The sequence below is a fragment of the Rattus norvegicus genome, chromosome 16, assembly GCF_021556685.1.
Source record: "Rattus norvegicus strain SHRSP/BbbUtx chromosome 16, alternate assembly SHRSP_T2T, whole genome shotgun sequence".
In the NCBI taxonomy this organism is placed as follows: Eukaryota; Metazoa; Chordata; class Mammalia; order Rodentia; family Muridae; genus Rattus; species Rattus norvegicus.
This window is the reverse complement of record NC_141549.1, coordinates 6,776,450-6,803,134: the sequence shown is the minus strand read 5'-3', so window position 1 is coordinate 6,803,134 and position 26,685 is coordinate 6,776,450. Positions and strand designations below refer to the sequence as shown.

At 47.0% G+C, this 26,685-nt stretch overlaps 2 protein-coding genes across 23 annotated transcripts in view; one reads left to right on the top strand and one right to left on the bottom strand.

The window, feature by feature from the left end:
• Window positions 1-623: 623 nt before the first annotated feature.
• Eaf1 (ELL associated factor 1) lies at window positions 624-15,250 on the bottom strand. The gene is given in 6 exon segments (NM_001107293.1): window positions 624-3,821; window positions 5,937-6,173; window positions 7,943-8,133; window positions 9,787-9,923; window positions 12,056-12,150; window positions 14,252-15,250. Coding segments are annotated over 6 exon segments (1,068 nt in total). The 5' UTR covers window positions 14,613-15,250; the 3' UTR covers window positions 624-3,774.
• The window catches only part of Mettl6 (methyltransferase 6, tRNA N3-cytidine), a 28,473-nt gene continuing 16,377 nt past the window's right edge, over window positions 14,590-26,685 (top strand). For 3 of the 22 annotated variants that reach the window (XR_015639314.1, XR_015639309.1, XR_015639313.1), the window contains exons 1-6: window positions 14,590-14,732; window positions 15,689-16,047; window positions 17,323-17,457; window positions 22,006-22,176; window positions 23,484-23,577; window positions 25,214-25,355. Coding sequence is in view for 11 of the 22 variants with exons in the window: in XM_087587667.1 (XP_087443793.1) it covers window positions 15,823-16,047; window positions 17,323-17,457; window positions 22,006-22,176; window positions 23,488-23,577; window positions 25,214-25,355 (763 nt within the window). In the remaining 11 variants the exon portion in view is untranslated. Of the gene's footprint in view, window positions 14,733-15,685; window positions 16,048-16,197; window positions 16,303-17,322; window positions 17,458-22,005; window positions 22,177-23,483; window positions 23,785-23,946; window positions 24,098-25,213; window positions 25,356-26,685 lie in introns of those variants that run through there. The other 19 variants (XM_087587667.1, XM_087587663.1, XM_087587666.1 and 16 more) reach the window with 13 other exon arrangements.

Below are 26,685 nucleotides of genomic sequence, written 5' to 3'. Positions count from 1 at the left end.
CCCATTCCCTGGGGCCTCAAGTCTCTCCAAGGTTAGGTGCATCTTCTCCCACGGAGGCCAGACCAGGCCATCCTCCTCTGTATAGTGTTGGGGGGCCTCGGACCAGCTCCTGTGTGCTGCCTGTTTGGTGGCTCAGTGCTGATCTCAGGGGTTCAGGTTAGTTGAAACTGCTGGTCTTCCTATGGGGTCGCCCTCCTCCTCAGTGTCCTCTAGCCTTTCCCTAATCCAACCGCAGGGCTCCTGACTTCTGTCCACTGGTTGGGTCTAAGTATCTGTGTCTGTCTCAGATGCTTGTTGGGTCTCTCAGAGGACAGCAATGTCTGTAAGCACAGCATAGCTCAGTGTCAGGCCTTAGAGCCTCCCCTTAAGATGGATCCTAAGTTGGGCCGGTCACTGGACTGCCTTTCCCTTAGTCTCTTCTCCATTTTTGTCCCTGCAGTCAGACAGTTTTAGACAGGAACAATTCTGGGCCCTGACCCTCATACCTTTTTAAAAACCAAAATTCATTTTTTTTTGTTTGTTTGTTTTGAATGTTAGATCTTCTTAAAGCTCAGGGGAACTTCATGACACAAAAATGATAAAGAATCAAGTTAATGCATTAGACTTAGGCATAAAGGATTCTTAACTCTATTTCACATAGATTTTCAGCTTAAAAAAAAAAAACCCAAGACATTAAATATATTGCTGACCTTCATTTTTATTTAAATATATTCATCTTGAGAGGAAACTACACAGGAAATATTTTATATAAATGTAAACATGCATGTCTACATCAGAATTAAGCAAAATAAATTTTGAGTCACAAGATTTTAAATATCATTAAAGGACACCAGGAATTGAAGACGGAAGTGACAGGAAACAAGAACACAGATCCTAACCCTTGAGTTGGTCTTCCAAGCTACTGGGTAAGGCCTGAGTTTCAAAAAGTTTATGTTCCTTGCCAAGTGGAAATATCCAGTTTGGCTGTTCTTAATACATATCTACAAAACAAACAATTCTCTTTTAAAATAATTAATAAATATGACACACACACATACACACGCACACACACATACACATACACACATACACACAAACTAAACCAGTCTCTCAAAAAAGGGCAGGACTTTGGAATTTTCAAGTTTCCCTATGCTACAGCACATCACCCACAGAGAAGATTACTCTGCTATGGAATTCAGCTACAAGTGGCATTACTACAAACCTCTAGTTTATATATATTGCATTTCCCAATGTTTGCAAAGGATTGCCATGGCGTCTCGGTAGAGTGAGTTCCCACCTCACCCAAGTGGCCAACATTGCATAGAGCAAATAAAAGGTAATTTACAGATTCAGTAGAGCCCTGCATGGCCTTGTGTACGTATTTTCAGCTTTGTCTCAATGGCTGGAATGTTTCCCTGTGTTACCCTCTGTCCTTCACTAGGTACTTGCCTCTATCTCTTCCCCAGCCAGAGTAGGAGCACCGGCACGTCTAGTTCCGTGAAGCCCCTGCTTTGAGGCGCTAATACGGAGCGAGACTGGGTAGGAGGGTGGTTCGTACGTACACCAGGGCACACCCAGGGGTTGGAAGAAATGAAGACAGAGTTTGTGAAAACTGTGCCTGAGGAGCCCTGGGGAGGAGAGGTTTAGACCGGGCGAAGAGAAGGGGACAGCAAAGGCACAGCAACAGGAAGGGAGTCCTTTGGTTGGCACAAGGATACCCCTGAGAAGCCATCTGGGAGGCTACATTCCAAAAACAGCTTTCTTGTGGGGAAAGTGGGAAGAACCACCGAAGCGTTTGTGCAGAGAGCCAACTACAGAAGGACGTGTGGTGCTGGGGAGCCGGGTGACTGAGTAGTCTGAGGCACAGAAAGCTCAAATTTTCAAGCCCAGTCCTCATGCAAGTACTTCCTATGGCAACAGTCACCCCTAACACACCAACACCACAGTTCTGTCTACACAAACCAAGGCTTTTAGAGAAAAGCAGGGCAGGGGGAGACTTAAAGAGACATTTTTTAGTTCAAGTTCCTGGAACCTGCCCCAGTTTGAACAGGTTAAGAGCAGTAAAACAATTCAATTCCCATATCCAGTGACAATTCAAGTCACCCAATCACAACCTTCACCTTCCCTGAGCTATCATTACCGAAGAATTATAAAGCAATTATCAGTTTGCTATAAATAGGTTCTCAGCTGCCACTGGTTCCACTGAGCATCCCCCAGTGATCTGAGACTGAGCACAAGGCACTAGTGTACCGCTCTGCAGATGGCCGCCAGTCAGCGGCCTCTACTCCATCCCAGTTCACTTCGGTCTCTGGACCAAACAGCAGATCTATATGGTGCACTGACCATACAGTGGACATATATGACCTAAGGCCCCACCGTGGACCACTCACTTCCTTTTTAGGTCCAGACCACCTTCCTCCACTCGTGTAGAGGAAGGGGTGAGTGGAGAAGCCCAAGGAAAGAACAGCATTATCAATGTCTTAAAGCAAAGATAGGATTTCCTAGGATCTACTCATTCAGACTACAGAGACGGGCAGCGACACACAAGTCACCACATACTTCCTCACTGTGGAACATTGACTAGGGACCAGTTTCCAGCAAGAACATTCATTTGGAAATGGCACACAGCAAAAGGCAATCTTGTGATTCTCTTCTGGGAGTCAGGCACAAACAGTGTCACAAAAGCATACAGAGCTTCTGGAGACTTCCACACTGCAGCACTCCCGCTGCATTCTCATCTGTGGAGGCGGGATATGCTGCTCAGGGCTTTTTCACCACATCCCTCTGATTCCTAGCCTCGGCTAACATCCTTGGAATGAAGAACAACCTGGGGATGGATGTGTGAAAGCAAATGCCTCAGCTGAGCTGAGGACGTGTGTCAGCATGGCGGCTGCCAGTGGACCTGCTCACTCTGCCTCCAATGTGCTGGAACTGCCTGAGTCTGAATCCGAGTTGAATGCCAGCAGTGCTTTTGTCTGTGGAATCCAATAGGAAGCTCCATGCAGAAGAATATGAAACCAGCAAGTGTGGTTCAAAAGAGGAAGTAGTGAGCAAGCTTGCCCAGGAACAGGTGACTGGCTGTCCCCTGCTGTGTGCTTCCCTTTTCCTAGCTGTGCTGGGCTGAGCTATTCAATCTCCAGCACATGCGCGCGCGCGCACACACACACGCGCACACACACGCGCGCGCACACACACACACACACACACACACTCGCACGCTCGCTCACATGCACGCTCACACACATACTCACACACCCACCCCAACCGACCCAAAGACTCCACCAAGGCCAATTTCTATGGTCTTGTCAAACTAGGTCACAAAAAACTTCCTTACCACTTTATATCAACACTGTAAGGTGGTCTTAATGTATTTCTATGACACAATTTGAGATCTCTTTTTCCCCATGCCCTTAAAAGACTTATATTCTACTGGTAGAGACCACCCAGCCAAACTGAGGGCTGCTGGATTACTGGCCTATGAAGATACAGACTTTGAGTGTCCTAGGGTACATTGGTCTGTTTTCATTAACAATGTTAACCAAATAAAACAGAATTCTGTTAGTTCTCCTATAGATATACTTAAACTCTGAATCAAGAGATTGTTCAAAAATTACATGAGAATCACCCACCACCACCAAGTTAAAGACTGAGTATCTGAGTGCTTCCAGGCCTTAACTCCTATGGCTCTGACCGCCAATGATCACATCTTCCTGTGGCGTGCGTGCGGTCCGGGCAGAAGTGGCTGGGTCTTGCAGCATGTTTGCGCACCAGAAAGCAGATTTCAACAGCCTGGTGCTAGTCATCACTGTCACTGCCAGACTCACTTAACTGCAGGTCATTTCCTATGAAAGAAAACAAAAGCAAACCGAAAGCACGGCCATTAATGAGTTCCTTGGCTGCGCTGCCTCTCCGCTCCCCTGTGCCCGCTGGGGCGCAATGCAGCTCAGTGCACTTTAATACGTCCTATCTGCCTTCACAGAGAACACCGAGACGTCCTAGAGACTCCTCTGTGGCTGCTCAGCTAGCACATCACAGTGAAGGCTTGTTCATCAGGGCTGGAGAGACGGCTGAGAGACAATGAGCACTTGTGCTCTTGCAGAGAACCCTGGTTCAACTCCTAGCACCTACAAGGTGGCTCACAACCATCTGTGACTCCAGTTCCGGGGGACCCAATGCCCTTTCTGGCCTCCTCAGGCATCAGTGAATGTGGAGCAACACACGCAGGCAGGCAAACACACACACACACACACACACACACACACACACACACACACACAGAATAAATATAATTTAAAAATTAAAAAGCAAACAAAAATAAAAACCCAAAACTTTGCTAATCCAATTTATTAGGCAGGAAAGCCTATGTGGCTCATAGGAAAGGCTGGTGCGCTGCACTTTTGAAAGAAACACATTTTTAGCATGTGCAATGTGCAGGTTGGTACTGCTTGTCAGTACTGAGGAGGAGCAGTAAAACAGGTTTCAAAATGTTCATAAATAGCAGGAAAATATAAATGACATACATTTGTCAGACTAGCTCACATTAAATTGATTTATAATTAATTATTTTGTATATCAGAGTGTAGCTTTCATGCATGTTTGTGCACCTCGTGGGTGTCTGGCACCCTTGGAGGTCAGAAAAGGAAGTTGGATCCCGTGGAACTGGAGTGGTTGTGAGCTGCCATGTGTATGCTGGGAATATAACCCAGGTCACCTGCAGGGACAAGTGCTCAAAACCCCTAAGCCATCTTTACAGCGTCTAAGTTGGTTTTGAAAATCTAAGTGGAGCCATGAGTGATGGCTCACGCCTATAATCTCAGTGCTAAGGAGGCTGAGGCAGGAGGATCACAAATTGGAGGCCACCTGGTCCTACGCCACCTGTAGTGTGTCACTCCCACCTGCTCTCTGCCCGTTATCTCCCCAAGGTGTCTGCATCACTTTAAACTCACGTTGGCCTACAAGCTCAGGAAGCTCCAGGTTAGTTGCTATGTAGGTGCCTAGGAATCGAAAGGACTGCACACTTGGAGCTCGCGGAGGAGACATGTGGACAAAGGAATCCCAGCTGAACCGGCTGGCTGAAAGTGAGGTCTGCATTTCTATCCTAGCCTTCTCTGCCCCTGGAACCCTTTCACAGGACCCATCCCCATCCCAATTTCTGACGGTGAGGGCAGACTTTCTACCTGGACCTGGACTTGCACAGCAGACAGGGTACACCAGGCAAAATGCTAAGGTAGAGGGATCAGCAGTGGCCTGAGTAGGTGGAGGTCAGGCCTGCGCCTACACATCCACCAAGGCTCTGTACCGCCCTACAAGAAGGAACTACCCAGCCTAGGATGTCCACAGTGCTGAGATGTTAATGACCGTCTGGGCAGCACTCCTGCAGGGTTAACCAGGCCTGCAATCCCACTTCTGCTGCCAGGTCTTCCAACTTCTCAAAGGAGGATCACCAGGAGGGAGAATATTGGCCATGCAACATTCCAGGGAGAGAGCAGAACTGCCCTACTCTGAAACAAAGACAACTTTACTCTGGCTTTCTTCTGTTTTATATCGGAGGAAGAGCTACCCAAACATGACAACATTCCTTCTTTTCTCTTGCCAAAGGCTAGGAGGTATCCAAAGAAGGTAGCATGTTAACTTTTAATGGCCAGGAGGGAGGTATCCAAAGAAGGTAGCATGTTAACTTTTAAAGGCCAGAAGGTAGGCAACAGAGCATATCTTAAACCTGGTATACAGAAAACCAAAGAGCCTACCTGCGTGATCAAGTTTAAGCAGAAGTCATAGTCACAAGGGAGGGGAGAAAGAAAGAAAAGACTGGGAGTTTTGGGCCTCCCCAGTCTGTCTTCAAGACCTTTCCTGCGCCCTGACTGCCTGTACTTAGCTGACAGGTTCTGGCACAAGGCAAAAGAAGCTGCATATGGCCCTCCCTGTCTCAGTCATCAAAGGAGGGAGGGCACACTTACTGAGCGTGTTCATGAGCTGAGCGCTTCCTTGGGGCCGGCTGGTTCCATTGGCCACTGTGGGCCTGCTGTTGTAGGGCTGCTGGTGTGAAGGTTGGGGAGGAGAGGCTGGGCCATTGTCCTCCCCGGCGCTGCTGGAGCTGTCGTCATCGTCACTTCCGGAGGAGCTCTCCGAGTCGGAGGAGCTGCTCCCACTGCTGCTGCTCATCTGCTCAATGATGTCCACCTCGGCCCTCAGCTCTGCAGCGACACAGCCCTGAGATGAGCTGGGAAGCCCATGCAGCAAGGTGTCCCGTCCTCCTTGCTTCCCGAGGTAGCACCCTGAACCCCCAAACCGACAAGAACACCTACAATGTCTCCAGGGTTGACGGCAATACTGAATTCACCAAAATAAGAAAAAGGCCTGATTTAGAACGACTCTTCTGTGTAAGAAACACAGCAGGGTTATTCGCTATTCCCTTAAATGAATACTTTCATCTGGGGGTGGTGTGCTCTAGTGTGCGGTTAGACACGGGTGTTAGGGAGATCTGAGTTTAACGCCAGACTGGGCTACAGAGTGAGACCTTGTCACAGACAAAAACCCAAATGTGACTTTTGTATAAAACCCCAAGTAAGAGAAAAAGAATAGAAAAGCTTTTGTCTAGCAATTACAAGTCTGAGGGCTTATTTTAGATCTTCCTGTCTTAGTTTCTCTCTGTGTCACTGAGATTAAAAACTCTGACAAAGAAAGGATTTATTGTGGCTCATAGTTCCGGGTCCAGCCTATAAGGGAAATCAGAGGCAGGAGCTTGAGGCTGAAGAGAGAGCAGCTGACTCAAGCCCATGGAATGGGGCTGCACACTTATGTGCACACTCCTCAGTCTAATCTAGACAATCCCTCAGAGCATTGCCCAGAGGCTTAAGGAAGCCCTCGCAGGAGTGCCACGAGGCATGCACTGAACATCAACAATGAGATCGATATCAATGGACTTCGTAAGCCACGGCTGGACAGCCAGAGTCCTTTCTGACTCCCAAAGAACCCCATAAGAAGCCCTGGCAAGGGAGGGCAACTGGTGAAATGCCACACCCTCTCGTAACTCTCACACATTGATCATGGCTGTGCTTGTCCCGCATTCTGTGTGAACATCTACCAGAGGTGGGGAAAACACGCTTTCCCTAACCAGTCCCACGTCCCTGCATATATGCGGCCCTATCAATACAGCCATGGACTTCCCTGTGCAAACATCACCATGGCCTTACACAGCTATGGTCCACTCTTGGCCTACTTCCCATTGAATACAGAGATTTCCACAATAGCATTCTAGAACCAGAGAGGGAAAACAGTCAAGAAGTGCCACAGCTGTTCAAACTCAGGGTGACTCTGCCTATGACAAGGGCAGATTTCTACAGTGTAAGAAAGGCAAACTCCCCAGAACAAGCCTTCAACTTCCCGTTTTCTGCTATTAGGGGTTGCATTTGTTCCATGAAACTTATTATAAGTGTGAGATATGATGCTTAGTCCATAATGTCTGAGAGTCTGGAGGACCAGAATACTCTACCATGTGGGACGAAAGTCACAGTAAGCTTGTCTCAAGTCTGCAAAGGAAAGGCCCAAGGCAGACCTCTAAGTCCTTCTGGGCCAGATTTCATCTCCCTGGCCTGAGGGCCTTTCAGGGTTGTATGCTTTGAGTCAGCAAAGAGCATCTAACCCAGCAGAGTGCTTATATCTGCATATACTGATCAGTAGATGAGCCCAGAAGCGATATACCTACAATATTCTTTCTGGACTCTAAAGCCCTGTAAAGCTTTGCTCGATAGTGGCTTATTTAAACCCTAGGCTTCTAAGAAGACAACCACATTCAACCACCATTCCTGGATTCATTCTCGTCAAATACGGTCCATGAAAAGGTCTCAGTCCTCACAAGCTCCAGAGCAGGGGACTCTGTTGAAATAGCTGTACGGTGGCGAGTTCTGTGAGCTCCAAGAGCACCCTGCCCATCCCACACGCTAGCCCGGCTCTGGCTCCCCACCTCTTTTGATGTCATCCAGCTGGGGCTCAGGTGAGGGGTTGTCCTTCAGGGGAGAAGTTTTGGGTCCAGCCGGAGGCTTGGTCGGGGCTCGGAAAGGCATGGGTGGAGGTGGAGGGGGTGGCTGTGATGGCTGTGGGGGACGGGTGGGCTGCTGTTCCATTCGAGCTTGGATTTTACTGCTTCCCTCAGCTCTGAAATAGACATTAAATCAAGAGGCAAAACAGTCATTCTCAAGATGACCAAGCACACAGGCAGCAGAACCAATGTTCTTTCCAGGGAACTGAAAATCCAATCTTTTAATTTCACCACGAGAATGCACTCAACGCACACGCCCACTGCATCCCAGAACTGTCCTACGCACCAGCGATGCTTGCAAGGCACTCATTTCTTTTTTCTTTCCGAATCAGGCTCTAGCTACGTACAGCCTAGAACTCAAGATCCTCCTCAGCCTTCCGAGAGCTGAGATTACAGATGTGCCACATCTAATATAAGCTCAGCAGGGAGGTAAAATACAGACACGATGTGACTGAGCATATCTACAAGAAAGCTCACACTATGACTTAAATTCAATATAAATAAATATATTTATTATTATAATACACAAGTTTCTGAGTAACTGGATTATGAACTAGCCTAATGTTTCTTAGCTAAGCATCTACACGAATCCCCTGGAGGTCTCTGCGGGTTCTGACCTAGTAAGTCTTGAGATGCTACAAGCATAACAAGTACCCAGGGGTTATGCTGACAGTCCCCAAACCACAGAGTAGAGAGAGAACAGAGCACCAACGAGTATCCCAGGAGTAGCGTGTTTAAAACAGGCCTTGATACAAACCAACAATAGGCAGGACAGTGGGCTCTGATTAGGATGTAAATATATAAATAAATTAATGAAAATTAATGAAAAAAAAAGCCCCTTATTTAGTGGATCTGTGAATTAGCTCAGCCAAGTGCAGCGCTGGATCTGATGCCTAGTACCCTCCCCACAAGAACCCTAATCATTATCTTACCATGATTACTATAATGCAGAAAGTTCATAGAATGAATTGACTTTTAAATAAACTCTAACACTGAGTGAACCCAAAAGTTCACTATTTTAAAATTAGGAAACAAGTTTTGTTGCTATTGCTTTGAAGTTTTTAAAATTACAGTTTTATTTATGCTATGCCTTCTACCATTTGGGTCCTGACTGAACTCAAGCCGTCAGACTTGGTGGCAAACTCCTTTCTTCACTTAGCAATCTTGCAAGGCCACTGTTACTTTTGTTTGGAGACAGGGTCTCGTGGACTCAGACCAGTTTCAAGCTCACTACACAGCTGCAGATGGCCTTGAACTCTTGACCCTGCTGCCTCCACCTCTCAAACGCTGGGCTTCCAGGTGTGGCTCCCCGTACTCAGCAGGCAAGGTGTTATTGACAGTATAGTCACCCCAAATATATCCTAATTGACAAGCAGTAATTTAGTAAAGTTATGCAATTATTACTTTGTAATTGTAAGTCTATGCATATAAATTGAATTCCCTACTCGGTAGTATAAGAGCAATTATGAGTCTGACAAAATTGGCTCAATTATAATTGTTCTCCCCAGTGACTTCATGTTTTAGCTCTTAAAAGCATTATTTCTTTTTCTGGATTGGAGGAAAATGTACCTTTTATTGTTGATGTGTCTGAGACAGGAGTAGCTAGGATTACTGATTGAACGGTGTGGCCCTTAGGAAACTGGACTAAGTGCTCCGGAGGTTTACAAACACCTGAGGCTATTCTGCAGGAGCCTGCCTGCCGGCACACACATGAACATAGTTGTGATCCCTCCAGCACAAGAGGCCAGGGGGACACGGAGCCGCCATACCTTGTCTTCTTGACCTGGATGCTGCTGCTGAGCTTCTCCAGCACATACTCCCCAGTGTCGTGGTTAATGATGAGCACACAGTCTTTCTGGTAAGGCCGTTTGTTCCCCTTGAACACCGTCATTGGCGGAGTGGACCCCTGTTTGCCACGAAAGTGTAAACACACCAATTATGGACCGTCTACCTTTACCAAGGGCACTGCTTCATCCAATCTTTCATCAGAGCCACTCAAAAGAGCAATGACTGATCTCTGTCTTACTCCTCTAGCTTTTCAGGCAAAAGGAAAGGAACATTATAGTAAGCACCTGGTTTTGGAAATCAAGAAATATAGCATAAAAACTTTAAATTACTAGGCAAATCTTTAAGAATGTGAGGAAATATTTCAAAGAATAGTAATGCACCAACTGAGGACAATTAGCTTTGCCCTACACTTCACAGCACGGCACTAAATAACTGGTTAGAGCAGGGAGTGATCTTTACAATTGAAGAGCCCAGGGCTCCCCCTCAGGCAAATGACCAGCACAGCTTTCTCCAAGGGTAAGCCAGCCCGTTAGCCTGGAGGGTAGGAACTAACCATCACCCCAAGCCTTTCAATAACTCACAGGCTGCTCTCAGGCCAAAGGACATCTTTAGGGCAGCCCCTGGATCCTCCTCCTATTTCTGGGCTCCGTGGTCTTTAGGAAGACCTCTTGTTCCTGCCTCATGGCTTTAACTGGCCTTCTAACTGCTATATTTTGACACTGTAAATTATTTGACCTTCTGCTAAGTTCAAGTAACTCCTCTCTGGTTTTCCACAAGTGTTTATTTTGGTTTGGTTCTGAAACAGGGTCTCATGTAGCCCAGGCTAGCCTTATGCTCTCAATCATCTTGCTTCCACCTCTCAAAGGCTAGGATTCCTGGAAAGCATCATATCCAGCAACTGCCATGTATTCCTATATTTAAATCCCAGACCCTAAGCTGCACAAAGGCAGGACATGTCCTCATTTGGTTTAAAGTTAATTCTTACAGCCTAGTAATGGGCCAGCACATTGGACACTGATTTAATATTTGTTAAATATAAGATTTAACTTGGTCAGAATTTTTAAAAGTATGAAACAAGGCAACAACAACAAAAACAAACTGCTTGGCTCTTCAGCCCCTTATCTGCACAGTAGAAACGCAAGTCTGCAGGGAGCTTAGGGACCCAGTACCTAACTCCGTTTTTCACTTGGGAATTAAGGTACAAGGGAGATGATGTAATCTTCCATGGACAAGATGCAATGCAACAGGAGTGCAAATGCAGACTATTTCCTCTGCTCGAGGGCTTCCAGGTTTGCTGCAGCGTCTGCACTGTCACCAGCTACACAGAGCTTTCTGTTTGAGGACAGAGCTGTGAAAAGTGCGAAGACGCTCTTCTACTCTAACTCTGTTCTACATGTGTGTGGTGTGTGCAGGTGTGTACATGTTTTTCCTGTGTGTGGGCAGGAGAAGCCCAAAGCTGACTTTTCTTTTTTGAGGCAGGGTCTTTTATTGAACCCAACTAAGTCTAGCTAGCCAGCTTGCCCCAGGGATACCATGTCCTTGCCTCTGTAAATGTGGACTCACAAGCAGCCGCCATGTCTCTCCAGCTTTTACATGGGTTCTGAGGCACCCAAACCCCAGTCCTCCTGCTTGACTACTTCTTTTTTTTTTTTTTCCGGAGCTGGGGATCGAACCCAGGACCTTGCGCTTCCTAGGCAAGCGCTCTACCACTGAGCCAAATCCCCAACCCGCTTGATTACTTCATTCCCTCAAGCCTCTCCCCAGCCCAAAGTATGAGCGCAAACACAGTCTCCTTTCTGTTTTCCTCTGGCTGTACTGGGGATTGACCTAAGATCAGCCTGCACCGGACCCCTTACTGAATACAGAGATGTCACTCTGCCTCCTGACCTGTCTTCTGGCTGTTCTATATGTTCTCCTGCTGTGGTACATAGGGCACAAAGGGCCCTTTTCTCCAGAACTGCTGGGGTAAATGTTACATATGCCTAGCAGAGGGGCCACTGTCTAGATGGAGCCTTGCCTAGTGTACTATATATGAGGGGGAAGGGGGGTCAGGAATAAGGACAAAGAACTACCTTAAACCAAGCCCCGAGACACATGAGTAACAGCCCACCTGACTCCTAAATTCCTTTTCTACTTATGTTAGCTATTTAAAAATCCAAAATAATAAAAAATAAATAAATAGAAGGAAATATGAACTGTAAATAAAACACAAGGGTTCATCACATTAGACCAACACGGGAAACAACTTACAGGGATGTGAGGCAGTGTAATTGTGACTTCATCTCCTTTGCCAACCTGGAGCTCTCCTTCACAGGAAGTGTCTATGGATGCTGGCTTAAAGTCATCTGAAAGGAAACAATGGAGAGTTCCCACTGGGTGGCTGGGAATGAGACTCCTTGGTCTTTTAATTTCAGATTAAATAAAAATAGCTGAGGGTTCCCTTATGTATGTGTTCCTGCACGTGCATAGAGACCTGGGGAGGACAGCTCTGTCCTGTTGTTTTCAGGCAGGGCCTTTTATTAGCCTGCAATTCACTGGATAGGCCAAGCCAGGTGGCCGGTGAGTTCCTCCTGCCTCGATACCCCTGACACGGGATTGGAACTGTTTACACTGTGGCTCTTTTATGGGGTTCTAGGATTCCAACTCAGACATTCATATTTCTATAGCAAGTATTTCACAGACTGAGCCAACTCCCCAGCCCCATCATTTAAAATTTTAAGTGACTTCATCATAGAAAATGTCATATTCTTCATTCATAGTTTAATGAGCTCCGAATGCTCTCCTCCAATCCAATAGTTACCAACTCAGGAACACCTCCACATACACCGCCACCTTCAACGACACTGTATTTTAGTGCAGGGAGTTGAAACATACTCCCATGTTGATGCCAGATAATCCCGTCTTCCAAGTGACAGGTAATAGTTAGCATTTCACCACCCATCATAAGCTAATTATTAGAACTATGTGTATAAAAGCAACACAGCAAACATTCTTGACTATAAATCCTTCATGAGACACAGTGGGCCACATGAGGATGACTTCTTTTTGCACAGAAACGTTCAAAACATGCAACATTCAAGTTCTCATTTTGGTGGGGGGTGGGGACGACCTTCTGGATCAGAAGCAGACTGGTAACTCCAGAAGTTACCCTGCTTGTTCTTGCAAATTACACTTACACAACAGGAACAGCCATGTTACCTCATGTTAGCCCCTCACCTGACTCAAACTGCAGGCCAGGGGCACATGTGCAGAACCGCACATGTTTAAACTTAAACTGCCCTTCAGTGGAGGGAAGAAAATTAGTCAGCTGGGGAAATGGCAACCTTATCATTTCCCCGATACTGTCTCTCGGCAGCAGCTGGGTCTACCGTCGGTGCAAAGCACAGATGCGGCAGTGTGACAAGCGGCCTCACAAAGATGGAACTTTAATATCTGACACACCCCTGCCTGTGTGTTGAGTCACATCGATTAGCTCCCATGACAAAGCAGGTCTTAACCCATGCTAATGCTACCGGAAACCCAAAGCCTCTGAATCACAGGGGGACGTGCTTGGTCAGCCAACTCTGCCAGGGCACAGGGAGGAAGCACCCCTTCTCAGAGTCTATAATCATGTAGAAAAGGGCCCAGCATAATGACTATTCCCACATTCCTTATGCTGCTGTCTTCCTTTTCCAAACATAGATCAAGCTTTAAATTACACCAGATTCACAAACTCTAATCTTATTCTTCACCCACAAGTGAGTTGGCCCAGAAGTCAAGGTGGTGTAGGTGACCTGAAGACATTAATCTCAGCTAGGTATGGTGGATGGGGTCCATATATTCAGCACTACAGAGGCTGAGGCAGGAGGACTGCAGCAAGTTCAGGGCTGGCCTGAGTTATACAGTAACTTTTAAGCCAGCATCACCTAGTGTAAGGCGCAGTCTCAAACAGCAACAACAATAAAATCAATGCCAAAAGAAACACAGAGAGAGGAAGAGAAAACCTTATGGGTGGCACGAAGAATGCAGATCTCCTGGCTCAGGAGGAGACCAAAAGCAAGGGAAAAGGAAAGTAAGGAAAGGAATGGAGTAAATGTCGTGGCAAACGGGAAGGTTTTTCCAGGACAAGAGCCCTGATGGAAAGATTCGACCAAGAGAACGGGGACACAAGGGAGGAGAAAGGGGCATCGCTACAAAGGAGTAAAGTTTGGCTTAAGAGCTGCGAAGGGGGATCTGAAATAAAGGGTATTTGAGACTTTAAGGTAAAAGAATAGTTCGTTGGCAGAAACCAGAAGTTTGGTTTGAGAGAAGCGACCTGAAAGTAGAACAACAGGTCGAAGTTCCAGAGGATCTGGGATGACAAGTAAGGAAGGCGACGCTTTGGAGAGCCGGGATTAGATAGGAGAGTCTGGGCTGGCACGTGGCGGTCAGAGAACCCAAAGTGAACCTGGAGGGGCGCTCACTCACAGCGAATGGTATGGAAGGAGGCCCGCGGCCGTTTCTCGAAGCTCTCCCCGAGCCGCAGGCAGTGCTCCTCACGGTCCAGCAGCGGGTTCGCCGTGCCGTTCATGGCCTTGCACTTGCCTGGCACCCAGATCGGAGCTCTCCTCACGCGGCCGCAGTCCCGGATACCCGCGCGAGCAGCCCGCAGGCCTGCGCTCCCGGGACACAGCTCCCGAGCGCGCACTGAACCAAGTCCGCGCCCACCCGGGGCAGGAAACCAATCTACTCTGCGTCTGGAGAGACTCTGAGGAAGTAAGGCCGCTGCACTTCCGGTATTGGGGCGGGACTTCCGTTTCCCCAACGGAAATAGCGGAGGCAGTGCCATGGAGAGAGAATTCCCCGGAACAACCGCAACCCACAGTGCTGGGCGATTTCTGGTCTAGTCTAAGGAGGTTTACACCTCAGCTAGAAGATTCTATCCCCAACGCCTGTGCTTGCCTGACGGGTGAGTGCGCCCTGACCTATCCTTTGCTGGTGAACCTGTGAACCGATGTCCGGGAGCCCAGAGCTAGGGGAACTGAGTGAACTCGAGTCTGAGTGTAGGTATGGATGTCCCTGAACATGCCGGAGACCCTTATGGCCTTATTTATCCTGAGGGTCCAGAGAGAGATGACAGTTCTCAGGACCTCAGCCACCCGTCACTCGGTCCTTCCCCCTACTTCGCTCCATAGTTGTGGTGAGAGGATTTCAGTTCTTGGCCAACGATGCTTCCTTCAGTGTAAGGGTACGATCGGAAACTCCGGATTAGCTCCGTCACCTCCTTAACCCACCGCGATCCCTTGTTTGTCTGGCAATCGTCTACCCGCTTTCGGTTAGGGCGGTTGTTGCCGTTGTTTTGAAGTCACTTTTCCTACGGGCACTGTTCGTTGATGAGAATTTTTTTCTCATATTTTCTCAGTCGATTCGTGGCAGCGTCCCTTTGCCCTAACTAAACCTATTTCTTATAATACTTGTCTCATCTGATTTGAATTGGGAGTCCGGTCCGTGAGAGTTCTGGTCTCTGGGTGTAGTAAGCTCCGTGCAGTAGAGACTGTCTTGGTCTTTATGACCTCTCCAAACCCCGGCAGGGTGTTGGGTAGGGTCAGCATCTCGTGTTAATCGACCCCAGCACCTTAAAGAGCCCTCCAGAAACCTCTCCCCCAGAGTCTTGGACTCCTTTAGAACCCAAACTCTAGAAGTAATAAAGAGCGCTCAAGCTTGGTGAGGCCCCGATTACAGCAGTTGGGGGAGCATGAGGCAAGAGGAAGTATATTCAAGGGACAGCCTGGGCGTCTTCCATAGGAAATCCAAGGACAGCTTTTCATAACTAGACCCTGGCTCTGATGAACAGGTTGGGGAGAGAAGCAGGCAGGCTGTTAGAGAATCACTAGCCAGAATCTCTCTCATTTTTTTCCTAAGTAGCATCTTAAAGCTGGAAAGTCACCTGGGGAACTGCACCAGAGAAAGCCCTGCGTCTGTAGACTCAGCACCAGTTGCTCAGATGGTGAAAGAACAGAGAACTTTTAGCAGCTTCAGATGTGTTTCCAGCAACTGCAATGACTTCTCTCCAAAGGAAAGGACCGCAAACAAGGATTCTTAGCACTGGAGAAGAGGAGAAGCTGAAAAGAGACCAAGCTTTGGTGTCTGCTTTTAAACAGCAAAAACTGGAAAAAGAGGCTCAGAAAAACTGGGACCTTTTTTACAAAAGAAACAGTACCAATTTTTTCAAGGACAGACACTGGACTACCAGAGAGTTTGAGGAGCTAAGATCATGTCGGGAGGTAGGCTGGGGTTACTCTTGCCCTGAGCCATCTTCATTTATGATGCCTACAAGAGAGGTCCTTTATTACATGTAGAGTGAGCTCCCTGCCGAGAGCCTTGGGTGTCAGTTCTCAGGAGCTGTCTTGTTTTTGGAAACAGGGTCCCTTACTAGACTTGGGGCACACAGATTAGCTTGGGTTAGATGGCCAGTAAGCCCCAGGGAGCCTTCCTAGAACTGAGATTCCAACAGTGTGGCACCGTGCCCAGCTTTTTACGTGAGTGCCAGTGGTTGAACTCAGGCCCTTGCGGTTGTGTGACAAGCCCTTTACTGACTGAGCTACCCTAAATTTATGAAGTCTATCAAAATGTACCTAAGGAGAGTTCTGTTTCATTTCAAGTATGTTTACCAATGTCTGGGCTATTTAATAGAAAACAGAGCTTTCGGGTTTTCAATTTGCTTATTTTATTATGCATATGGTTGTTTTGCCTGCATGTATGTCTAAGTATGTATGTGTGGTGTGTGTAGAAGTCAGAAGAGGGAGGTTGGGGATTTAGCTCAGTGGTAGAGCGCTTGCCTAGGAAGCGCAAGGCCCTGGGTTCGGTCCCCAGCTCCGGGGGGGAAAAAAAAAAGAAGTCAGAAGAGGGTGTCAGAGCCACTGGGACTGGAATTACAGACATTGTGGGTTGCCATATGGATGCAGGGAATTGAACCTGGGTCCTCTGGAAAAGCAGCATGTTCTCTTAGCCACAGAGCCAGCGCCCCAGCCCCTTAATGTTTTCTACTTAGTTAAAGCTAATCTGAAGTTAGAAATACTAAATATTCAAGTAAACTTTAGTGGCAGATGGAATCTACTTAGCAGTGAATGAACCGTTCACTATAACTGTTTTCTAAGAATTTTGTATGTTTCTTAGGCTTCATAGCAACCCTATGAAGTGCATTAGTGTTGTTCCCGTTTGTAGAAAAAGAAATTGAGGCACAGCGCTGTAGAAGTGGGTTGCCCGAGGATAGAATACAGGGCAAAGGAGGGGTTGGGGTCTGAGGACGAGGTTAGCCCACAGTGTCTGCGCTGTGCTCTGCTGCCTTATTCTTCACACTGAGCTGCCGGTCGCTAGGTGGTTGTGGATGAGGTGCCAGCCTTAGCCTTTCCTTGCTAGCTCTGTTGGTTGGTATCTGCCTCAGGAGGTCAGAGATGTCCCCTGCCAACTAAACATTTCAGCCTGGTGTGTTTATTATGTAAATGCGGTGTTTTATTATGTAAATGTAATACGCTGTAACTTTTGTTCTCATTCCTCAGTATGAAGGTCAAAAATTGACTTTGTTGGAAGCCGGATGTGGGGTTGGGAACTGTTTATTCCCACTTTTAGAAGAAGACTCGAATATCTTTGCCTATGCCTGTGATTTTTCTCCCAGGGCAGTTGACTACGTGAAGGTTAGTGCACCGTATATGTATTCTACTGTGTCTGTTTCCTTAGACCTTTCATCTAATTCCTGCCCTCTTGCAGGAGCTTACCAGCTATGAGCACCACCAATGCCATTTTCTTTTGACTCTACGTCTATGAAAATATTTGCCTCAAAGCAAAGGAAAAATGTTAGTAAGCCGTCTGTGTGATTGACTCAGATGGCTTATCTTGTAGATTGGTGACTGATTGCTGGCTGCCTTAAGACAGGTTAGTGTGACCAGAATCGTGTGCGTGCTTCACAGAACTCACAGACACTCTGCGATGATAATGAAGCAAACACAATCCCTTAGAAGAAGGATGTGAATGTTTACATTTTAGTAGATAATGCTACATTTCCTCTCAAAAAAATCATGACACTTTACAGTTTTACTAGTAATTCTTTCCTCAGGTTTCTTTTTTTCCCCCCAATCTTTAAGAAAAAAAAGTCTATTATCTTTCATTTTTCCCATTTCCAGAGATACCGAAGACTAAAATACATAAGTGCACTTACTTTTTTCCCTACCCCGACCTCCTTTCTTCTGCGTGTGCTTACTGAGACTTACCAGGTGCCAGTGTGGTAAGACTTAATCTGTGCATAACCTTTGCCTGTTTTCCTGTTGAATTAGCATTTTCTTATTTTTAGAATATAGTAAGGATGTTTGTTAACATGCATACATTACAAGCATCTTTTCTCCTAGTCAATATTATTAATCATAGCTCTTTCCTAATGCAGGATTTAATTACGTTTTTTGGGGTTTTTTTTTTTGGTTTTTTGGTTTTTTTGTTTTTTTTGTTTTTTTTTTTTTTTTGAGATAGCTCAGGCTGAAGCAAGGTGAAACCGTTGATCCTTTGCCTCAGCTTTCCTGAGTCCTGGGATTACGTGTGTGCACCACCATTTCATATCTAATTTATTAGCCTTTTACTTTTGAGGTAATAGGTTTCATGTGTAAGAATTCTTTACTCCTGGCATTTAGATAATCGTGTATTGTTTTGTTTGTTTTTTTAATGATTTATTTATGTTCTGCCTGCTTGTATGTGTGTGAGAGGGTCAGGTCCCCTAGAACTGGAGTTATAGACAGTTGTGAGCTGTCATGTGGGTGCTGGGGATTAAACTCGGGTCCTCTGGAGAACACTAACCGCTGAGCCAGCTCTCTTTTGCATTCTCATCTCTATCATTTTAGTTTTCTTTTTAGATTTTTAAAGATTTATTTTCTATTTTTAACTATGTGTAGTGTGTATATGTCTGCGTGTGGGTATATGCACAGGCGTACCAGGGCCTGCAGAGGCCAGAGGTTCCAGATCCCGGTAGCTGGAGTTTTGGCAGCTGCTTCTGTCTGGTGTGATTAGTGGAAGTTGAACCAGGGTCCTCTGAGAAAGCAGATGTGTTCTTTACTGCTGAGTCATCTCCAGCCCCTCGTGTCCTTTTGAAAAACATTGTCTGTTTGTTTGTTTTTATAGTGTGTGTGTGTGTGTGTGTGTGTGTGTGTGTGTGTGTGTGTGTGTGTGTGTGTGTTCGTTCATGTGTATGCTCGTGCATGTGGGCATGCGCATGCCAGTACACATGTGTGGAGGTCTGAGGGCAACATGCTGAAGTCGATTCTCTCCACTGTGTGGGTTTTGGGGATAGACTTCGGCTTAGCAACGGGTACCCTTATCCACTGAGTCATCCCATTAGCCCCAGTGCCTGTACCATTGATAATATTACTTTAAATGCCCAAACCCCTAGTATCTCATTCAATGCCATAATTGGGTCGGGCTCTGATACTCGGCCTTCTTTCTTCAGACTTTTTTTTCTTGCCTCTTGGAATCCCTTATGTGCTTTCTGTTTAAGCTGCACATAACATCAGGACAGTAGATACTGAAGGTAATAAGGAGTTGTAATCAAGAGCTGGGTATTACATGATACAGTTTCTCTTACTCTTGTTGTTGCTCTGAATACTGAACACTTAAAACTCCTTTGGTGGCTTTTGTGTGTCTCTTTTCCTTTGGGTCTTCTCTTTGTCTTTGCCTGTCTCTTCCTGGCTGTAGCCGTACTTACTGGGGGTTTTGGCTGGAGTAAAGCGTACGACCCCTTCTTGCCACCCTCCTCTGTTTTTGAACTGTGCAATAGCTTCATATCTCAGAGAATGAACTTTGTACATTTTTCTTTTCTATTTTTTAAAAGATAGGTTTTTTTTTATGTGTATGGATGTTTTTCCTCGTGTATGTATGTGCACCACATGCAAGCCTGGTGCCCATGGAGGTCAGAAGTCAGTTGTGGGCTGCCATGTGGGTGCTGGGACTCAAACCCAGGTCCTCTGGAAGAGCAGCCAGCGCTCCTAACTATGCTGAGTCATCCCTCTACCCACCATGACATTTTTGGGTTTTTGAGAATGCAGCTTTTCTTGTCCTTCCCTCTCCCTGCTGTGAGAGAATCTACCAATGCCAATCTACCTATTGGTAATCTTGAGGATATTCTTGGGTTCACGCAGAGAAGGTCCCCACTACCCTCTGCCAGAGCTGCAGTGCTACCTCACTGGTGGTCCTAGGCGATAGCTTTAGCTTCCTTTATTCCTGCAGAGTCACCTTTTCTTGCTAAAAGGATGTGAGGAAAAGCCAGCCCCAGAAAGAGCAGCATCCTCTGTGAGATCCTGGCAATATCCCGGGGGAAACAAATTCAGCAGAAACAGCCCCTGTGACTTCTTCCTGTGCTGCCCTCTCACCCCAAAGCAGTTGCTGGTTTTCTTTTTTCAGAGGGTGAGAAAGGTCGGGTTTTTGAGACAGGGTTTCTCTGTGCAGCCCTGACTGTTCTAGAGCTCACTCTGTAGACCAGGCTGACCTTGAACTCAGATCCACCTACCTCTGCCTCCTGAGTGATGGGATTAAAGGTGTGCACTGCCACCATCCAGCTGCCAATTCTTCAATGCTATTTTTCCAAACTGGAGACTTCTGCCTCGGATAAACAAGTGCCTGGGCCCGAGTCTCCCTGAAGATGCTGTATTTCTTTTTTTTTTTTTTGGTTCTTTTTTTCGGAGCTGGGGACCGAACCCAGGGCCTTGCGCTTCCTAGGTAAGCGCTCTACCACTGAGCTAAATCCCCAGCCCCTATGCTGTATTTCTCTATCATGGCTTTTTCTTTCTCTTTCTCTTTTTTTTAAGTGTGGGAGCCGTGTTCATCTCAAGCTAAGGTCTTTTGTATCGAGTAGCTACTTTTCAGAGCATAGTGCATTGGGAGTATTCATTGCCGTCCTGACCTTTTCATTCATCCAGTTGTCATCTTTTGTCATAAAATACTCAGTTCTCACACGTGCACATGGATCTATTTAGGCTTCCTCTGTCTTGGTGAACTGCTTGCCTCCATTCTCAAACCATATTGTTTTATTACAATATTTTGTATGTTTTGATGTTTCGTGGTATATTTTCTTCTATTGGTAAAATTCCTTTGTGGGGAAGACCTAAATGATGCCCACCACTCCCTTCTGTGGTCTCAATAACAAATCAAACCACTGTCGGCCACAGTTCACCCTGGGAACCAATCAGTGAGTTTCTTGGGTTTCCTTACAGAGCATAGGTGAGAAGGTTTCCATACAGAGCATTGCTGGCAGGGCTCTGAGTGCTGCTCCCCACCCCCAACCCCGCAGGCTGCCCCTGGAAAGCCTTTGTCCAGCAAGGATGAGTGGTCCCTTTAGCTTCTACATGGGACATTCCTTCCTTTGCCCCATGTACCCAAGTGGGTAGCAGCACTCTTTCCACCCTTCCAAGAGGGGGTGTAAGCAGTCAGCAAGTCTGGCCAGGATAATCCTTAGGCAAGGGTATGTAAGTGAGCTCCCCAAGGTAGCAGTTGCTTGGCTTGGGGGACAGTCACTCTCAACATCTATTAACTTCATTTTAAAAATTGACTTTTCAGGGCTAGGGAGATGGTTCAGTGCTTAAGAGTGCTACTGCCCTCACAGGACCTGAGTTCTATTCCCCATACCTACATCTGATACTAACAAATCTTTTTGTAATTCTAAATATTCCACCCAGTAGCTTTGCATATTAATATTCTCAGGTCCCAGTTTACATGATAAAATTTATTCTCTTCCTTCATAATACTCAAGTGTGTTGGAGCCCACAAACCAACCAGAATGTCCCAGGAATACACTCAGTAGAAAGGAAGGTGGGTTAGGATCTTTAGTCTTTTGTCTCAAGGGAACTATACCAAATAAGAACTGTGGAGGCGTCCCAGAGGGAAAACTGAAAGACGTCTCATAGAGTGTAGGCTTGTCAGGGACAGCCGAAGCTGCTGACTTTGTATCGTCCTTTAGGAAAAAGACGCCTCTAAAACTCTTGGATATAAGTATGTCACAGACTGTTCTGCCCTCAGTTAAAAGCAGGTTGCTGAAATGCTGACTGCTCCCTGTAGCAGTGGTGAATGTTACGTCTCCAGTAACAAGTGACCCATTCCTTGCAGCAGTAAACAAAGAGAAACAGGATCTCTCTCCAGTGCTGCATGTTCACACGTGTGTCAGCACGGAAGCTGACTAGAACCATCAGTTCTTTCTGTTTTCCCCTTTCTAGCAACATCCTTTGTACAACGCAGAGAGGTGTAAAGTGTTCCAGTGTGACCTCACTAGAGATGACCTTCTTGACCACATCCCACCAGAGTCTGTGGATGCTGTCACATTGATCTTTGTGCTCTCGGCTGTGCACCCTGAGAAGATGCACCTCGTCTTACTAAATGTGTACAAGGTCAGTGCCCGGCTGTACTTGAGGACTGGCCACCTGTTTCCCTTTCCTGCCTTCACTGTAAGGCTGTGTGCTGCATTCCCAACATCTTCCCATTCCAGTGGGTAGACAGTAGCCAGTCTAGGGAGAAGGAGTCTGGCATAAAGCATCCCTTGTAGCTCTGGGTTTGTACAGTGCTTGACTGCTCTTCAGAGCGTCACCAGCCCCAGAGCAAGGAAGGATACGTAAGATGAGATGTAATTAAGTGGTCAAGAACAGTCAAAAGCCTAGATCCTAAACTGGGTCACTACTTGGTCAAGTTCCTTCACCTCTCCAAGCCTGTTTCTGTACCTGAAAAACGTTGGGATAATAATTCTGAGCTGGTGGCATTTGGGGAAGATTAAATAAGATGTTGGCATGTGCCCAGCACAGTGCTTCTACTCCTCTAAGTGCACCTCAAAGCCAGCCATTGTTACATTACTTCTACATCATGATTCCTCTTAAGATGGCAGGAACCCAAACTGCTGTGGCCACTAGGAGGCTGTGGTAGCAATGCCTGTAATCCGAGTACTTAGGACTGCAGTAGGGGGCTGTTGTAGCAGTGCCTGTAATCCGAGTACTTAGGACTGCAGTAGGGGGCTGTGGTAGCAGTGCCTGTAATCCGAGTACTTAGGACAGCAGTAGGAGGCTGTTGTAGCAGTGCCTGTAATCCGAGTACTTAGGACTGCAGTAGGGGGCTGTGGTAGCAGTGCCTGTAATCCGAGTACTTAGGACAGCAGTAGGAGGCTGTTGTAGCAGTGCCTGTAATCCGAGTACTTAGGACTGCAGTAGGAGGCTGTGGTAGCAGTGCCTGTAATCCGAGTACTTAGGACTGCAGTAGGAGGCTGTGGTAGCAGTGCCTGTAATCCGAGTACTTAGGACAGCAGTAGGAGGCTGTGGTAGCAATGCCTGTAATCCGAGTACTTAGGACTGCAGTAGGAGGCTGTGGTAGCGTGCCTGTAATCCGAGTACTTAGGACTGCAGTAGGGGGCTGTGGTAGCAGTGCCTGTAATCCGAGTACTTAGGACTGCAGTAAGAGTGCTGTGGTAACATGGCTGTAATCCGAGTACTTAGGACTGCAGTAGGAGGCTGTGAGTTCAAGGTCAGCCTAGCCCACTTTGTGAGTTCAAGAACAGCCTCAGCTATAGACTCTTTCTGAAAACAAACGAGCCAGCGTGAGAGTGTGCACCTTCAGCCTCAGGAGGGTCAAGAGTTCAAGGGCAAACTTGAAGTTGGCCTAGGTCACTTGATGCTCTGCCCAGAAAAAAGAGCCTCACCTGTTATGATTCCAGACAGGCTCTGCTCCCTCCGGGTGTTAAGCTGAGAGGACCAGGGAGCACTGCAGGGAGCACTACAGTGAAGAATTGCTGTGGAGGGGCCACTGAGGTGAGCTGGACACACCGCACACACAGTGTCAGCTAATGAAGTTGACAGTGGTGGCAGTGCACGACGCCCTTGATCCCAGGGCTTGGGAGGATCTCCCAGGCAGATTCCCAAGTTCAAGGCCAGCCTGGTCTACAGAGTGAGTTCCAGGTCAGCCAGAGAAACCCTCTCTTGAAACAAAAGAATCAATGAAACTAGTCATTACAAATGGTAAGTCGGGGCTGGGGATTTAGCTCAGTGGTAGAGCGCTTACCTAGGAAGCGCAAGGCCCTGGGTTCGGTCCCCAGCTCCAAAAAAAAAGAACCAAAAAAAAAAAAAAAAGGTAAGTCGGTGCATTCTGACAGGCACAGTGGCACCTGCTTATGATTTCAGCACCCAGGAGGTCAAGGCAGGAGGATTCTCAGTTTGAGGCCACCCTGAGCACGTGGGAGGACAAAACATGTACAGGCACGCTAAGAAATCTTCTCAGACGTTCTAACCTAAAGCCTGAGCGTTACTCCTTACCATTCTCACCAGTCGTCATGTGAGTATGAATGAGACCGTTGAGTATCTCATACTAACACATACAGGAGGCTGGTGGTTCTTTAAAAAGAGACAGGGTTTTAGGGGCACAATTCAATTTATATGGCATGTGAGAGGCCCTGCTTCAAACACTAATTCATAAAAGTAGCCTAAGAATTTTGAAACATTATATTTTGGGAAGATTACCTTTTGACCCAGACTTTCATAGCTGAGAGTCTAATTAAAAGGACTGAGGATGGGGCTGGGGATTTAGCTCAGTGGTAGAGCGCTTGCCTAGGAAGTGCAAGGCCCTGGGTTCGGTCCCCAGCTCCGAAAAAAAGAACCAAAAAAAAAAAAAAAAAAAAAAAGGACTGAGGATATGGCTATAAAAGTGCCACCACACGCTTTCCAAAGGAGGCAGAACTTGTCCCAAGAGATGGCATCTCTCATTGTAGAACAAGTGCTCTATGCTCGGCCCGGTGGTGTGGGTCTGTGGAACACCTCTCAGCCTTGAGGTATATAGGAGGTCTGTGGGCACTGTCTACACCACGGATGACAGACAGACTCGAGGGAAGGAAAGGACGATTTTCCTTATTCTTCCCACATGGTGCAGACCCCACATGGTCCCATACAAAGAGCAGGTGCACTTGGGCGGGGTGGGAGTCTCCCACAGGAGTGAGCCCTCAGAGCTCGAGTGGTCAGAAGCGGCCATCTGGGAGCTCAGCCTAGCGAAGGGGATGGCTCATGCCTTGCAGAAGGTGAAGCGTGTGCCTTATGTGCGTGCCTTTATATGGGTCCTGAAACTGTTATGCTCCACCATATCCAAAAATGACTTGTAGGGCATTTTATTTAGTTTTGATTTTTTGAGACAAGATCCTTTGCTATATAAACCGGGTGGGCCAGGTACTGTGTTGGCCAGGCTGACCTCAAACTCAGAATGATACTCCCGCCTGGGCCTCGTGAGCTCCGTGATTCCAGCTATGACCTCCCACACCTGTCATGTCTGTAAAGGCAACCGTTCATATTAAGGGTAGTTCGTGTGCCTTCTTTCACAGCCCCCACAGGTCTGTTTTAGTTCCTAGCATCATCAGATTATTTTATCTGACTGCACTATACACAGCCTGCTTTACTTTTACAGGTATTAAAACCAGGCAGAAGTGTCTTGTTCCGTGACTATGGGCTGAATGATCATGCCATGCTTAGATTTAAAGCCGGAAGCAAACTTGGAGAAAATTTCTATGTCAGACAGGATGGAACCAGATCATATTTTTTTACTGATGGTAAGAGGGGTGAGAGTCTCTCTCCTTAGAGTGTGTCACTCTCTGCTCTGTGTACTGACTCTCTGCTCTGTGTACTTACTGATGGTAAGAGGAGTGGAGAGTCTCCTTAGAGTATGTCACTCTCTGCTCTGTGTCCTTACTCTCTCTCTGTGTACTTACTGATGGTAAGAGGAGTGGAGAGTCTCCTTAGAGTGTGTCACTCTCTGCTCTGTACTTGACTGCACCATCAGTGGAGTGCTGCCTGGGCAGGTATGTGGCCATGCTAGCACACAAGTCCCAAGTCCTTAGAACAAGTTCTCATACACACCACTTAGCTAGCTCTGGCCTGTAGGGAGCCGAAAGGCCTCTGCTGACAGTGACCAGTGTTTGAGGCTCGCAGAGTAGACAGGCCTCAGACCTGTCATGTGATGCCAACAGGAGCTGTGCTGGGAAGGGGGGAGGAGGATCAGAAATTCACATCTCCCAATGAGTGTCTTAAGTTCCCATGGTGGTTTGAGGTACTTCCCCACACCCAAAGGCAGAAATCCTTCTTGAATAAAAGTGATTAGATCTGCTTTCAAGTAGCTAAATTTGCTATCAAAGATTACTGGGAGTGTAGCTTGGGCGATATAATGCTGACCTAGCATTGGTCAGATTCTGGGTTTAGTCCCCAGCACTGCATAAACTGGGGTGGTTGCATACAGGACTTGAACCAGCAATCCAGAGTTAGAAACAGGAAGATCAAGAGTTAAAAAGTCCAGCTGGAAAGAGCACTTGTTGCACTTGGCAGCCTGGTTCAGTTCCCCACACCCAGTGGTTTCTTAACCATCTGTAATTCCAGTTCCCAGAGATCAGACACCTCCTCTGACCAGGCCCCTGTGAGCAGCAGGCATGCACATGGTGCAAATGCTTCATGCAGGCAAAACTCTCATGCACAGAAAATAGATTAAGCCGTAGGTCATTCTGACCCTCAGCTTGTTCCTGGGCTGCATGAGACCCGTCTTAGAAAACAGTAACAAAGCTAGGTGCTTGTACCTGGGAAGATGATTCAGTTGATAAGGTGTTTGCTGTAGCCCCTTGTCATCCCTGTGAAAATCCAGGCATGGGGGCGTGGACCTGTAATCCTGGTGCTGGACGGCAGAGTCAGCAAAGATCCCTGGGGCTCGCCCGTCAGCTAGTTCTGTGGGGAGCGCCCACATTGGTGAGAAAAGTAAAAGTAAAGTGGCCCAGGACAGCCAGGGCTATCTCAAAGAGGCCCTCTCTCCCTGAAAAAAAAAAAAAAAGGTGTGTTTGTTGCATGGATGTTGAGAATTGCAGTGTCAAAGCTCTTGGGAGGCAGACGCAGATCTCT